The 16,783-nt window shown below is 37.3% G+C and overlaps 1 protein-coding gene across 1 annotated transcript in view; it reads right to left on the bottom strand.

Moving 5' to 3' along the window:
• CPA6 (carboxypeptidase A6) overlaps positions 1-16,783 on the bottom strand; it is a 267,903-nt gene that overhangs the window by 34,471 nt on the left and 216,649 nt on the right. Inside the window, exons 7-8 of the mRNA XM_036830635.1 lie at positions 7,101-7,211; positions 6,521-6,611 (exon numbers count right to left, since the gene is read on the bottom strand). Of these exons, the coding sequence (XP_036686530.1) occupies positions 6,521-6,611; positions 7,101-7,211 (202 nt within the window). The remainder of the gene's footprint in view (positions 1-6,520; positions 6,612-7,100; positions 7,212-16,783) is intronic.

The following is a 16,783-nucleotide window of genomic DNA, read 5'->3' as shown; positions in this document are numbered from 1 at the left end:
ATACTCAGACTTTCAGCTGTGTGGAAGGTCGGCACCCCTAACCCCCGTGTTGTTCAAGGGTCAACTGTATTTTGTTATAGCAGCCTGAATAGATGAAGATAGTTATTTTGGGGGGTACCTAATAACTTCTCCTGACCACTGGGGTTCTGAAGTTCACTAGGATTTTGTGTGGCTTGGGGAGTGCTATGGTTTTGTGTAATTTGGGAAATGCTATACTAGAAGACAGTGTGAAGGCAAGGTGACTGCCCATGTGTTTCATGTCATTATTCAGCACATCACAGCTTTTCAAACAATTATAAAAAGTGGTGGATAAAAAGAATATCACTGTTTTCTTATCTCTGCATGTAAGAATAGCATTCAAAAGAGATTGCTTTAGGAATAGAAAAGTTACTTCAGAAGGAGTTTTGATTAAAAATAAGCATATAGATTGAAAGGAAATGGGAATCTGAAACAAGGAAAATATTTAACATTAGTGATCCAGAAGGAAGATGGTAATGCAGTAGTGAAGTTAAAAACAGTAACAAGGACCAAAACATTCAAAGCGATTAGATATGCATGAAATTTATGAAAATAAAAAAATTATATGACTTGTCAAATGCAAATGATATAGCTGGAGGAAAATGATCAGACAGATGTAGTTTGTTTTTGGTGAACTCAGAAATCCAATAATGCTGAAGAGCAACCAGCATAAGGGAACAAGAATTAGTTGGTAAAAGCTTTAGAATCCTTACTCATATGTCCAGCGTAAGACTAGAGGTCTCCTACAGATTTAGCAGCGTGGGAGGGTTATCTGCTGAAACAGGTACAATAAAATTACTGGACTTAAAAATCATTGCCAAATGAAAATCCAGTAGCTCAGTGTCCCAGGAGCCAAGCGAGTAATTCTGTCACATCCATCATGCCTCGCTTCAAAAATATCATTTTCCTGTATTACTTACTTCAGTGATTTTTGAAGATGAGCTATTTGTAAAAGGTTTTTAAACTTGGTAACATCATTTTCAAAAGCTTCAACAAAGATATTTGTTCATGATGTTGGAATAGATGTTATAAATAAAGATATTGTTATTCACATGCAAATTCTTACATATTTACCCAGAAGAATGATCAGAGAAATAAAACAGTATATCATTTTGTGTACACATACACCCACACAATCAATACCAAACATTATTTAATCTGTGGTTACAAAAAGCTCATTTTTAAAAGCATTGGGTGTGTTTTGCACAAGGAACATGAAATATAAAACAGGGAGATGAAGTGAGTTTTGCATATAATCACTATCTGGGTTAGGAAAAATTGGATTTAAAAGTGATTTTACAAAAGATAAAATAAGATAGCTCTTTTTAGTGGTGGATTAGCTTGAAAATATGTGTTTGAATTACGAGAGAAGAAAATGAAAGTTTTTGTATTTTCTTGAAGTCTTAGAGGGATTTGCAGTTTAGCCTTGTGATCTTCTATCCTGGAAAGAATGAAGGTGCTCAATGCATTTGTTTTAATTTAAAACTGGGTTTACATGTAACATGTTAGAATCACCCTTAGCAGAGGTGACGGGGATCTTAAGGGTCTAGTTTGACGATGTAGTGGATGTTTAATTCATCACTCTGAGCCCAAAGTTATCCAACTCTTGTCCGTAAATCTCTGATGATGTAAATTCACTTGCACTCCTGTTGTGAGTTCCATGCCTCTGGAAATTCGATGTGGAATAGTTCTCTCCCTGAGCTTACCTGGAGGCCAGACTCAGCACTTCCTCATAGCCCCAAATAGCAGACCCAATTCCCCAAAGCCTTAGTAAGTAAAGTAGCTTGTACCGAATATGACAGCGGTGGTGGTTATGGAATACATACTCAAGAGAATTTACATACTTCACAGCAAAATTTAATTAAAATCCTCACTAGACATCCTGGAATTCCAAATCCCTTTCTAGATATCCTAGCAACATTACCTCTGTTTTCTTTCCCTCTCCTTGCCCCCAGTTCTCTGAAATTCCCTATATCTTTATAGCAATTCAGCCCAGGTTCTTAGCTAGAATAGTTCTCTAAAAACTAAAGCCCTTCAGCTGGAGGAACTCTCCTCTCCTGGAGGAACTTTCCTTTTTCACTGGAAAAGCAGGCCAGTGAACTTCTCTTGTACTTTCACAGGCATTGGCTGGAAACAACCACTAGGTAGTAGTTTCCCTTTTCATCTCAGGTGATCTAGCAAAATATTTGCCCAACTGAAACAGACCCCTCTTACTTTGATAGAGTGAGGGGGTACTGGGAGGAGAAGGGCATATGTGGCGAGGGGCATATGTGATTGGGCTCCTAAAAAATATGGTTTTCTCCATATTACCTGTAATTTACAATATTAGGTAATTGAGTGTTCTAAAAAGAGTAGTTGTATTTTAGTAAATGCCTAATTTGGTCCTAAATGGTAATTAAAATTCTTTATAACAGTTTTATTGAGCTATAATTACATCCCATAAAATTCGCTCTTTTGAAGTGTACAATTAAGTGAATTTTAGTATATTCACGATCATCACCACTAACTAATTAAAAAACATTTTCATCATTCCCCAGAGAAACCCCCTTACACATCAGCAGTCACTATTCCGTCTCCCTCGCCCTTGGCAACCACTAATCTACTCTGTCTCTATGGATTTGCCTATTCTGGACATTTTATATAAATAGAATCATACAATATTTGTTATTTTGTGACTGACTTATTTCACTTAGCATATTTTCAAGGTTCATCCATGTTGCAGCATATATCAGTACTTAATTCTTTTTATATGGCCAAATAATATTCTATTGTATGTATATACCATATTTCATTTATCTGTTCATCAGTTGATAGCCATTTGGGTTTTTTATACTTTTTGGCTATTTTGAATAATGCTGCTATAAACGTCCATGTACAAGTATTGTATGGACACATGTTTTCATTTCTTGTGGGTATATGCCTAGGAATAGAATTGCTAGGTCATGTGGTAACTCTCTGTTTAACTTCTGAGGAACTATTAAACATTTTTCCAAAGTGGTCACATCATTTTACAGCAAGTATGAGTGTTCCAATTTTTCCCACACCCTCACTAACACTTGCTATTGTCTGTCTTTTTTATTATAGCCATCTTAGTGGGTGTGAAGCGGTATCTTGATGTGCATTTTCCTGATGGCTAATGATGTTGAGCAACTTTTTCTGTGCTTATTCTCATTTGTATATCTTCTTTGGAGAAATGTCTTTTCAAATCATTTGTGCATTTAAAATTGGGTTGTCTTTTTATTGTGGTGTTGCAAGAGTTCTGAGTCCCTTATCAGAATATATGATTTGCAAGTATGTTCTCCCATGTGTAGGTTGTCCTAATAGTAATTTACATTCAGGCAACACTTGAATTATTCACAGATTGAAGCTTAGTACGAATATCATACAAACCCTTTGCTTTTCTCCTTGATTTATTCCAATTTGGAAAAATCTGTGCTCACAGTGCCCTCTAAAAAGAGTGCACAGAGGAAGGAAAAAACAACAATACAGTGTCTAGCAGAGAGTATGTGCTCAATTAACTTTGGCAAATGAATGAATGACATTTATCTATTTATTCTTGGTTCCCACCACTACTCTGACTTGTTGAGTCCCTCTGCTGGGCTTTCAGAGCAATGATATGTATTTCATGGCCTGAAAGCCCCCAGGGGGAGAGCTGAAGTATTGGAAAAATGTTCCTGTTTCCATGTGTATGCTCTAAGCTGTCTTGCCTACTCCACATTGAATGCACTAAAGCTTCACGCTGTCATATGCGAGTCCTCAGACTTTTTCATGATTAAGAGCAGTTTCATGATCTCCTCTTTTAAGTCTGAGACTCACCAGTTTCAGAGAAGGAAACATTTGTTTTTGTCAGTTCAATGTTGACTCTATAGTGTTTTCAGTGGTCCTGGTCATTTCTATATCAGTTATATTATGGATGTTTGTTTGGAGGTTCACTTAGGGATTTCATTTACTTCAATACCCTTGATCGAAGAGTGGTTCCCTCAGTGAGGTTCACTGTCCCCTTAACCAGGCGAAGAGCTGTGGGGAGATGGATTTGATGCTGTGAGGGAGGGAGTCACAGCTTGCCTGCCTGTCAGGTCAGCTGAATCTATTTAGGAGACCTTGCGGGGAAGGAGATGGGCCCAGCCAGGCAGTCTGCATTCCTACATCATTTACAACGGTCTATCAAGGTCATTTTTGCAACTGACATTTGACAAAAATCCCCTGTTCATCTTGAGTGCCGACTCACAGGAAGAATCAGAACGATTCATAAATGGGGAGAATCAAAGGAATTCCAGTCGGGACCGCAGTTGGGAACTAAGAAATCAAAGAAGGTGTATGTATGAAGGAAACAGGCTGGGGAAAGGAAGAAGAACAGAGGGAAGCAAGCCACTACTTTGTAACCGTATACAAACAAGAGTCTAGCTTTACACCGGCAGAGCTGGCTGGCCTGCTAGCGTGACTCAGCTCAGTTACCATTCCTGGTACCCAGGTGATTGTGGGTATCACGCCCATGACACACCTGTGGATGGGGGTACCTGCCAGCTAGTGAAACGGGACACACAGTTATGAGCATGCAAAATGGCCCCATCTCAGAGATAGACAAAAGAGAATTTTTAAAAATTAGTGGTATCAGGGAGTTAATCTGAACAAGTTTGCTGTCAGTCCAGGCTGAAGAAAAAAATTTCTCAATCTATACAGCCATCAATAATACCACTTTATAGTATTTATGCAATGCTTTTCCTTCTCTCATAAGTGCAAACACTTTAAAGCTTACCTCATGGCTCATCATCACAACCCTCTCCTGAAGGAAAGAGGTAGTTTCACAGACAACTGACCTGAGGCTCAGAGGTGAATTGACTGTTCTGGAGGGTGGGGGAGAAGGGTTGGGTCACTGAGATGTAGACCCCTTTTTGGAGCTAGGACTGAATCAGTCATTAAACATATGTAAAGTCCTTTAATTTCCGTAAGAACTCTATGAGGTGGGTATTATTATTAATTTGGTAGATTGAAGAAAATCATCCAAATCATTGAGCTAATAATGGTAGAATGAAACCATGTATCTGTCATATTCTAGAACCATATTGTTTCTGCTTTACCATGTTCTGATTTACCAATTCTAACTGATTAAAGAGGTTGCCTGGAGGGTTCTGTGGAAGAAGTCTCAGCCACACGCAGTTATTCCACCTGATGCTGGTGGGGATGGGAGGAGTGGCATCTGGTTACAGAACCAAAGCCTCATAGAAGGAGGGCTTTTGTCATGGGCTTCATTTCTAAGAGACTCACGGAAGACTTTCTATTACACAACGGTCTATACTTTGAGGGTGCTAAGAAAGGACACTGAGAAAGGGCAGCTCCTTACAACTGCATGTGGGTAACACTTCTCCTTTCCCTCCCCGCTGTTGCCAAGTACGATAACTAGTGAAGAAAACCAGAATATGTCACCCCCAAATATGCCTCTTTGACATAAAAATTATTTCGAGCCCAAGGCAATTAAGCAGCAGGAAATGCAGGAAAAGCTCTCTCCACCCTCCCCTTTTCTGCCTAAAGACAGGACATAAATTCTCCTGCTGGAGACAGACTCTTAACCCAGAGACAGCACCACAGGAATCAGCAAAAAAAACCTTCCTGCATTAGTTACCTCTCGTATATTTACCTCCCCACAGTTGGCTGCCTTTGGAAGTCTAAAACTGTATTCCTTTGTACTATCGTTTCTCTACCAGTTTATTGCTCTTTGTTGAAGACACTATACAAGCTGGTGTTCTAAGCTGCTACTTTGAGTTACTTTTCATGAGGTTTCTTCCATGTGACATGTGCAGCGCACATTAATAAACCATTTTTCTCTTGTTAATCTGTCTTTCTGTTTAAGAGCCCCAGCCCAAAACCCAAGATGGCTTAGAGGTATACTACCCATCTTCTACGCTAGCTATGGCTAATTTTCTGTTTCTCTCTTTCTCTTTTGCTACTACCTGCTTCTTTATTTTGCCACAAGAGTTTCCTTCCTTAAAATGACATCCTCTCCTTACTTGAAAGGTAACTATTATGAAACATGGAATGTAGTGGAAATATATTCGCCATGTGAGTGGCCAATCAGTGTATGATTGGCAGGTTGGTAGATTCTAGACAAGGATTTGGCAGCTCTGATCATCGTAGACAGATGAAGGCAGGATCAGTGTTACCCTCAGTGAAAGGATGAATACATTTCACTGGATTTATACCACATACCACAGTTCCTGTTTTAGTTTCTGAATGACAAATATTCCTTAGTTTTCTGCTTTTACATCTGTGTTTAAGTTTTCAATTTTCAGGATTGGGTTGACAGATTTAAATCCTTGATTCTTTTGTATTTTTATAAAAATGCTTTCATTTTCTTTTGCAAATTATAGCTACAATGTACAACGTAGGAGGTTTTCACATACACAAAGACATCAGTCTTACATTGGAGTCCCAGTGGGCTCATCATTTTTGAGAGTGAAAGATATGGATACCTTTGTATCCGAATCCCTATTAATCCCCAACTTACCGCACCATTTCACCCTCCAGTTTCGATTGGCATCCACTCCACGGCAGCGAAACCTTGAGTTCCTTGACCTTGTTTTTCTCCAAAATCGATCCTAGATGTAATTTAAAAAAGAGGTGCAGAAAAAACACTTAAGAGGTTATTCCCATTCGTTTTAGTAGCTCAGTCAGTGAATGAATCACAGCATGGAGGGGGAGGGAGAGTTCCCTTGGGAATAAACAAGTCCAGGGAGTGGGAAGAGGACAGGATTAGCATCGGAGACTCAGGTTCATGCTCCAATTTCTGCCACAAACTTTTCTCTTACCTTCTCTTGGCCTCATTTCTTCACAGGCAAAATTGAGTGAGCTGGACTGGACTAGTGATTTTTTCACAATTTATTTGGAAGGAGAAATCTTTATTTACATGAAATCTTAGGCAAAGCCAAACATATAAAGGAAATCAAAAGGTTGCTGTTATGCTGGGGAAGGGAGTGGAAGTCTCCTTTGTAGCTCTGGAAGCACTAGGCTAGCTGCCCACCAAGCTTCTTTCCTGTTTCAGGACTGTTTTCCATGATTTTTTCAGTTGGATAGGCAAAGTGACTTACATTGGTCCAGCTAAAATGGTATCCATCAACGTTAAACACAGGCATGATATAGAAATACAGATGATTCAACATTTTTCTCATGGTTGGGTCACTCCTATATGTTAGAAGAGCCTAAAAGACAAAGGTGACATTTTTCTTACAAATTGATCCCAAATACAGATTTGGAAAATAAATATGAGAAATCCTTTTTATCCATGTGAAATACCAAATATGTTGGGTTAAAAAGTAACAAGCTAATATGAACTATACTCTTTGACATCATATGTTCTTTCTGGAGAATTTTGTCTCAGACTATTTATTACTGATAACATCTTAGCAAAGGTGGCAAAACAGATTAATTGGGCAGCCTCTGGCAGTATTTCAGATCTCGCTAAACTTTAGGATGATTAAGAAAGCAACAATTTAGATATGCTTTTGTATAATTGGTCCTTTTTAAGATTCCATTCAATTGTGGACAAAACAATTACCTAAATATTTCGATATCCCTACATGATACATCATAACACAAGCTAGTTATTTATGTCACTTAATTGTTTCTGTCTAATTGGTAGCAGACTCAAGTCTTGGAACTTATTGCATGGACACTCTATTCTTTCCTGACTTTCCTATAAAAAGTTCAATGGACAATTATTTATTGTGTCACCTTTATCGTGGCTCCTTTGAAATCTCACTCTTGTGATTGGGTCTGACCCCAAGTCTGAAGATTCTGCACTATTTGGCCTCAAAAGAAGAGCATTGAATGTGCTAAGTCGAGTTAAGAATACAAACATTTTGAAATACCATTCCTATGGAATGGACTTTTAAAAAAGTTCTTTTTGATGCATGTTTGTCTATTTGTAAAGTACCTTAGAGAAACACATAGAATATTTGTAACAATGGCTGCCATGGGGAGGGGGACTGGGGGACAATATATGGCAAAGAGTATTACCTTTCATTTTATACCCATTTGGATTGTTTGAATTTTAACCATATTAAAACACAATTAAAAGTAAAATAATTCTTAAATTATACATATATCTTGCTTTGGAAAATTCAGTACTTAAAATTTTAATTTTCTTTTACATCCAGTTAAGTAGAATTTCTGAACCCATCACAAGCAGCATTCTGCATTTACACAGTGAGAATTCTGTTCATAGTGAGCAATCCAATAATACAATTTATTATTAGAAACTCACTATATTAGAAATAGTAATGAAAATATAGAGATATATTCAAGAACATAAGACATGAGTTAAATACAATTTTATTAAATATAATTTAAATACCTATGGTATTAACACAAGCTGATAAACATTAATACAGTTCTTTTTTAACATCTTTATTGGAGTATAATTGCTTTACAATGTTGTGTTAGTTTCTGCTTTATAACAAAGTGAATCAGCTATACATATACATATATCCCCATATCTCCTCCCTCTTGCATCTCCCTCCCACCCTCCCTATCCCACTCCTCTAGGTGGTCACAAAGCACCGAGCTGATCTCCCTGTGCTATGCGGCTGCTTCCCACTAGCTATCTATTTTACATTTGGTAGTATATATAAGTCCATGCCACTCTCTCATTTCGTCCCAGCTTACCCTTCCCCTCCCCATGTCCTCAAGTCCATTCTCTATTAGGTCTGCGTCTTTATTCCCGTCCTGCCCCTAGATTCTTCATGACCACTTTTTTTTTTTTTTAGATTCCATAATATATGTGTTAGCATACGGTATTTGTTTTTCTCTTTCTGACTTACTTCACTCAATACAATTCTCCTTTATTTAAGACTCAATAATTTGTTGGCCAAATAGCTTCAGTAGAACTTTCATACATGCTTGAATTTCTATTAACAGTCCAATGCCTCAAACTAGGGGAAAATTCTGGTATGTGATTGTATATACCCTGGAATTTTGTTTTCCTCTAATAAACAGAGGTCCTCCAAAGCTTGGAGGAAATCTCCTGGTGGGGATAGCAGAGACAAAGCAGTATGATTAGCTAATATTCCTCCCTTAAAGTTAGGGGGTTGTGGCTTTCCATGCCACTCTAGAGAAGAAGAAGAGATGCAAGGAAAGAGATTGGGAGCAACAAGGCAGGGACAAAGGGGAAGGAAAAAGTCATGGTAATTTCTCTCTCTCCTCTCCTAGCATTGGGATCCATGGTCTATTTGTCTCAGTCCAAACGGGGAAGCCTCACTTTTTCCAAGCACAGAAAGGGTGTTACATGTTAGCACGTAAGCGCCAGACTTGCTGGAGACTTGCATGGGGACTTTCTCATCTTATCCTGCCTTCTCTCCCTCCAGTGCAAATGACTGCCATACTTTTGTATTGGAGAGAATATTATGATCTTCCTTTTTAAAAATCACAGTATACTTTAAGCAAATAGAAAAAATACAGAGAAGAATATTTCATCCATGTGCCCACCAACTACATCTTGCCATATTTCTCAAATCTTTTAAAAAGAAAATCAAGACATTATAGATAAAACTAAAGCTCCCTTTTTATCACTCTCAGATCTCATTTTCCTCCCCTCCACCAATCAGTATCCTAAATATGACATTATCATTTCCTTGCATGATTTTCTGTTTTGCTACATACATACGGATTCATGAACAATATATAATATGTGTATGCTTTGAAATTTCATGCCAATGAGATCATGATGTGTCAATCTTCAGTTGGCTTTTCTCTCCAGTATTATGTTTTTGACACTTATTAAGTTGATGATTTATTCATTTTAACTGTTACATGGCATTCCATTATAGGTAAATGCATGATATATCTACCTCTTATATTGTTGATGGACAGTTATGTTGCTTCTGATATTTCATTGTTACAAGATTGCAGTGAACATTCTTGCACATTTCTCCTAGACATGTGTGACAGTTTCTTTATGATATATATCTAGGAATAATTTGCTGGGTCATGGATTCACATACCTTCCACTTTACTAAATGTTGCCATTTTCTGTCTAAATCAGTAAAGATTTTCATTTGCAGTGAATGAGAGTCCCCATTGTTCTACAGCTTACCAACCCTTGGTTTTGTTAAGATTTCAATTAAAAAAAATTAACGGGTATGAAATTATGTTTTGTTGTTTTACTTCATATTTCCCTGATTATAATTTATATTGAACAGCTTTAATATAATGACAGGCCATCGTATAAATTGCTCACTCATACTTTTGCCCATTTTTTTCTATTAAACTCTCATTCTTATATTCTGAATATTAATCCTTTTGTTATATGCATTATGAACATCTTCCTTTCTTGCAGCTTATTGCTTTCTATTTTCATCACGTCGTTGTTGTATTGATATATGTTTTTAATTTTATCACTAGTAAATGTATAAGCTTATTTAAGAACCCATCTCTGCCTTAAGATCATAAATCTATTATCTTGTATTTTCTTCCAAAAGCCATTTTAAAGTTTCATTTTAAATGTAGGCCTTAAACCTCCCAGAAATGTTTTTTTACATGATGTTCAGTTGGGATTTTTTTGTTTCTATTTATTTATTTATTTTTTGGCTGTGTTGGGTCTTCGTTGCTGTATGAGGGCTCTCTCTAGTTGCTGTGAGTGGGGACTACTCTTCGTTGCAGTGCGAGGGCTTCTCATTGCGGTGGCTTCTCTTGTTGCAGAGCACAGGCTCTAGGCGTGCAGGCTTCAGTAGTTGTGGCACACGGGCTTCAGTCATTGTGGCACACGGGCTTCAGTCGTTGTGGCTTGCGGGCTCTAAAGTGCAGGTTCACTAGTTGTGGCACATGGGCTTAGTTGCTCCGCGGCATGTGGGATCTTCCCAGACCAGGGCTCGAACCCATGTCCCCTGCATTGGCAGGCGGATTCTTAACCACTGCACCACCAGGGAAGCCACTCAGTTGGGACTTATTAATTTATTTTTCCACTGTGGAAGGCCAGTTGCACTACTGTACTCATTTGGATGGGTCATCTTTTCCCTAGTGAGGTAGTATATGACCTCTGTCAAGTATCAAGTTTTCTTTCAAGGGTGGAATTGCTCTAACACACTTTGGTTTATATCCATTCACCAACACCACACCATGGTTTACATAGAATCTGTTGAGTTTGGTAGGATGTCTCCCCATACTGTCCCACTTCAAAATTGTCTTGGCTATTTTTGACTCTTCTCCATTTACATTAATTTTGAAACCGAGGTTGAGTACATTACAGATGTTCTGTTCTACATTAGGTTGTTTATTTTTGTCACTAATGGATATTGAATTTTAGCAAATAATCTTTCTTTATGAATTAACATAATCATATAGTTGTTGTTATGATCAATTTCAGTAAGTAATTTTCTATCATTAAATCATCCTTGTATTCCTGGGATAAGCCAATTTGGTTATGATATGTACTCTTATTATGTTGGCTGGATTAAGGTTGCTAATATTTACTTCTATATTTTTGAGTGAGATAGGCCTATAATTTCCTTTCTTATTTTGTCCTTGTCTTGCTTTGGTATCAGGGTTATATTACTCTATTATTATTTGGGGAGTAAACCATCTAGGCCTAGAGCAGAAATGAATTAAATATAAAACAAAGATATGGTAGGGAAGATGTATCTTTGATTTCTGTTTCATTGTTTTCCGCTCTTTATTGTTTCTTTCTTTCATTGACTCTTTTTCTAATTTCTTGAGTTGAAAGCTTAGCTCATTAATTTGGACACATTATTTTCCAATATATTTATTTAAAACTATAAATTCCCCTTCAGTAGTACATTAGCTACATTTTATATGTTTTGACATATAATTTTACTTCCATTCAGTTGTAAATATCAAAAAATTTCTTTGACTTCTTTAAACCATGAGCTCTTCATAAATATTTTTATATTTTAAAACGTGAGTTTTCTTTGAGTCATATTTTTATAAATTGTTTTTAACAACTGCATTATAGCCAGAGCATATGGTCTATGTGATATAGTTTCTTTGGTATCCCTTGAACCTTGCTTTATGGCCTAGTATATTGTCAATTTTTGCAAAGGTTCCAGTTGTGCTTGAAAACAATATGCATCCTCTAATTATTGGGTATGGATTCTAGTATGTGTTTATTAGATTAAGCTTATTAATTACACTGTTTTTATCATCTATATCGTTTTTTAAAAAAATTTTTTAAAACAATTAATTAATTTGCCTGTGCCAGGTCTTAGTTGCTGTGTGTGGGATCTTCATTGCAGCATGGGGGGTTTTTTAGTTGCGGCATGCAGGCTCTTAGTTGTGGCATGCATGTGGGATCTAGTTCCCTGACCAGGGATCGAACCCGGGCCCCCTGCATTGGGATCATGGAGTCTTAACCACTGGACCACCAGGGAAGTCCTTATCATCTATAGTCTTACTAAAAATTTTTCCTGTCTGCTATCTTAATCACTGAGCTGTGTTTAAAAACTCAATTATTTTAGATTTATCACTTTTTCTTGTAACTGTCAAATGTTGTTTTATATATTTTTAGGCCATTAACATGGCTTCATTTTTTTAAAAAATTTAATTAATTAATTAATTTTCGGCTGCGTTGGGTCTTCGTTGCTGTGCGCGGGTTGTGGCGAGCGGGGGCTACTCTTCATTGTGGTGTGCAGGCTTCTTACTGCGGTGGCCTCTCTTGTTGCGGAGCACAGGCTCCAGGGGTGTGGGCTCTGTAGTTGTGGCACACGGGCTTAGTTGCTCCGCGGCATGTGGGATCTTCCCAGACCAGGGCTCAAAACCCGTGTCCCCTGCATTAGCAGGCAGATTCTCAACCACTGCGCCACCAGGGAAGCCCTCACATGGCTTCATTTTAAAGTTCTTCATTTCCAAACACTACATTAACTAAGGAAGCTGTCCTCTAGTGTTCTATTCTGGAGTGGATCTAATTACCGAGACTTGCAGAACATGTTCTTCGTCTGACAAATAAACAGGGTGTCATCGTATTGCATATGCTATATTTGTGATTTTTATAACTCTCTAAGAATCGCAGCCATTCTCCATCTGGTCAGACAAAATGAGAATGATCACAGTGTGATGACTGTCCAGTGCTGAAGAGGACGATTCAGAGACCTCCTTGCTTCAGTGCTTTAAGTAATAGGACATAGATGATTTCTCTTTTATGGTTTAGGTGATGTTTCTAGAAAAAAGATGATAATGTGACTTTCTATTTCCTATTACTCTAACATATGATAACCATGAAGAACATGGGGGTGTGCTTTCCTTCTAATAGGTAGACTCTTTTTAGCAATCAATTCCCACCACCCATACACATGGAAAAGGAGATGCCTACTAATCAGGTTCCATCTGGGCTTTCCAAGTTCAATTTCTTGACTACTATTGTTGCTTACAAGGAAGATTTAAGTAGTTGTGATCTGAAAGCCAGTCACAAAACAATGCACCACACGCCTCAGTGTGGCAGTCTTTAGGTACTACACTCACCTTCATCAATCTATTTAAAAATACTTGGCTGAAGTGGATTTTGATTTTAAGTTAAAAGATAAAGTTTTGAGTATAATCTTCTGCTAGGAAAACAATATGTTTGGTATTAGATTATGGAATTTCTGAAGTTGATGAAGAAAGACAAAGCATGAATCTATTTGGTACTTACCACCTACCAAGACTACTTTGACTTCCCCATCAGTAGATATACATAATATACTAGAATTCACCAAATAAACTTTGGTTAAATTCGAAGAAAATTTTTGCAATTATGAAAGTCTTTGTGTGGTGTGACAAGGTTAGGCCCAAGAGTCTCCCTCCTTTTCATTGTTTGTGGATTTATTTGGTTGGGTGTTGTTTCTTAGAGCCCCATGGCAACCTGGAACGTGGCATTGTTTTTGAGGATCAGTGTTGCTGGCTTTTAAAAAGGTACCTTTTAAACTTTCCATTATTTTTCTTCTAGAATCACTACAGAAGACCTAAAAATAATAACCACACATTCAGTGAACTGCATACTGGGAGAACTAGTTGTTATAGCTGGGGCCAAAGGAACAGCACAGTCACCAGTCAAGCTGAAGAATGTTCTCACCTAGAGTGGAGTGGAGTAAAATTATTTAGGGTAGAAAAATTTGTAGCACCAAAGTGGGTGCATCTTGACACAAAGGAGGTATTTACAATTCAATACTAGGAGAATTAATTAGAGCAGGAGAGGTTTCCACGGAAATTTTTTAAAAAGGGAACGTAATCTATAAAGATATTTGATGTCACACTGTGAGAAGCTCATTAAATACAATATGGTAACCAAATAACAGTTTGGAAGCAGCATGAGCAAAAGGCTCTGTGAATGAAGGGTGGAGAACTGGAAAACCAAATGTGAATCTAGTTATTTTTTTTAAGTGACAAACTATTATATTTAGTAGTGAACTGTACTTATTTTTAGAATGCAGAACTCAAATTTCATATCCTAAAAAAAGTCCATCCCGAAGCTTTGTCTGGCATAAACAACTGGGAAAACATGTATTTGTATTAATGAAATAAACATTAATATAAAGAGATAATTCAGGAAAAACAGTTCACGAATCTAGTTATTTTTGTACTTAGTTAATTTATACTTAGAACCTCCCAGAGGGCAGGTGACGATTGAAAAATGTTATCTATTAATCTCTATTTTCTATTAAGAGATATAGATAAATATTTGAAATGTTTTGTATCACCAGGAAGAATATAACATTAGCTGCATGTCTCGATACTTTTTTCTTAAGTAAAACCACTTCACGTTTCTAGAATTTTTATGAGATAGCTTAATAACAATGGTTGGTTGTATTTTCTCAGGGCCAGCAGAGTAGAGGCCAGGACCAGCTTTGTGGCATTATTAAAATATACTACGTAAGAATCTTTTACCTACAAAAAGAAAATACAGGCGCCCTCACTTTGCATGCCTTGATATACACGAATTTCAGTAACCATGGTTTAGTTAAATGATATCAGTCCTCCAAGTACAGCCCAAATTTGCTACTAGTGCTAGATCTTAACTCTACAAATCACTATGCAAATTACAGCTGTGCATCAAGATCTGTGACAGATTGTGCCACTTCTTTTAAAGTCTGTAGGTGTGTGATTGGTCACTGTACATGTGTTACTCAGTTCACAGACAGACAGCAAAGTGTGTAGCTGTGTTGCTCCCTTGTCTTCTGGTGATAAACCTGTGTGGCATTTTACAAAAATGGATATAGTAAGAGAGAATAGGCCAACAAAACTTAAAGTGCAGCAATAATGCAGATAACGCAGAGGGGAAATGTGAATCAAACGTAAATGGAGTTACAGAAGAAATAGCTGACCCCAGGGATGTGGACACAGCCATCATTCAACTCTAGCTATGCAGCCAGAGGAACTTGGTGAAGACAAACTTACTGACATAAATGAGGAAGACGGTCGTACTGGAAAGGAGGATGATATTCCAGAAGAAATGAAGCTGTCAACATATCACATTAAAGCAACTCTTGTAGGTATTTTTTGACATTGAAAGCACAAAGGAAAAAAAATACTGGAAGCTGATCCCAACTACGAAAGGAGTATGACAATTTGCCAAGGCATAAAAAAGATGTCCATTTCATGTTGTAAGTTATATAATGAGAAGGTAAGCACTATCCAAACTACCCGTGATAAAGCTTGTCACAAAGAAACAAGACATTTAATTATCAGTATTTCTAATGTTTTAAATTATCGTGTAATAAATATTTCACTGTATTTTGGTGATTCCCTTACACATTTATAACAGTGTAAGAGAGTTTTTAATCTTTTGACAAAAATACGTAAAGGTCATGGAACAAACATAATTTTCCCCATTGATTATCAAGATAGATTGTTATGGCTTCAGGTTGCATGGTCACTTTTATTGACACAGTCCTGCACTTGTGTGCAGGAAAAGTGAAGACTGCCTGTATAAACAGTGACTGTATAAACAATGCCCAGAACATTCTCAAAAATTGAATAGTGGAGTGCAATGGATGCAATGGCTTTCAATTCAATTAAAGTGAACAAACATTAATATAGACCCTGCTATGTATAAGACATTATAAATTGAATAAAAAGGGAGAGCTTGGTTGGAGGGTGCAGAGGGTTAAAGAGAAGATTGGGGAGGGTGAGAAGGATGGGAGAATATAAGGAGTTAAAGGCACTAAAGGGCTGGCAGAAAACAAATCAAAATATTGCAATTACTGGGATGGTAGTGAACAAAGAGAATGTTAAAAAATGCAGATCGTTTTTATATGATGAACTACCTTTTTATTATGCCATTAAGAACAAAGACTTATTTGCTTACTCAGGTGAACTCATTAGATGTTTGATCTGGCCTTAATTACCCTCTCAATTATTTATTCCCTGGCTTTTGGCACATATTATACATACAACTTAAGTTCTTTTCTTTAAAAAACTTATTTTATTTTTAGTAATACATTTCTTAACCAAAACTCTGAGTTTCACACCTACATTTGAGGGTTTATATTATGTTTTTACCTTTAATTTTCAGCAAGACATAATGAGACTGAAAAAGGTGATGATGTAAATGGAGTGGTTTTTGGGAAGCTCTTGGATTCTGGGAGGAAGAGCCTTCCCATTCTGGAAAGCTTTCCCAGTTGCAGGATGTCTCCCACAATCACTACTCCAAGTCTTCCTTAGAGCTCTGTCCTATACACACAATCCCCCATAGTCCCCAAATACTACTGTTTACCCTGCTCAGAATCATCAGCTGGTTCTTAGAAAATAACTCCCTTTCCTGTAAGTCTCCTCTTCCTGTTTTTGGTTA

Source organism: Balaenoptera musculus, chromosome 17 (genome assembly GCF_009873245.2).
Source record: "Balaenoptera musculus isolate JJ_BM4_2016_0621 chromosome 17, mBalMus1.pri.v3, whole genome shotgun sequence".
In the NCBI taxonomy this organism is placed as follows: domain Eukaryota; kingdom Metazoa; phylum Chordata; class Mammalia; order Artiodactyla; family Balaenopteridae; genus Balaenoptera; species Balaenoptera musculus.
This window is presented reverse-complemented; position numbering and strand designations above follow the sequence as displayed.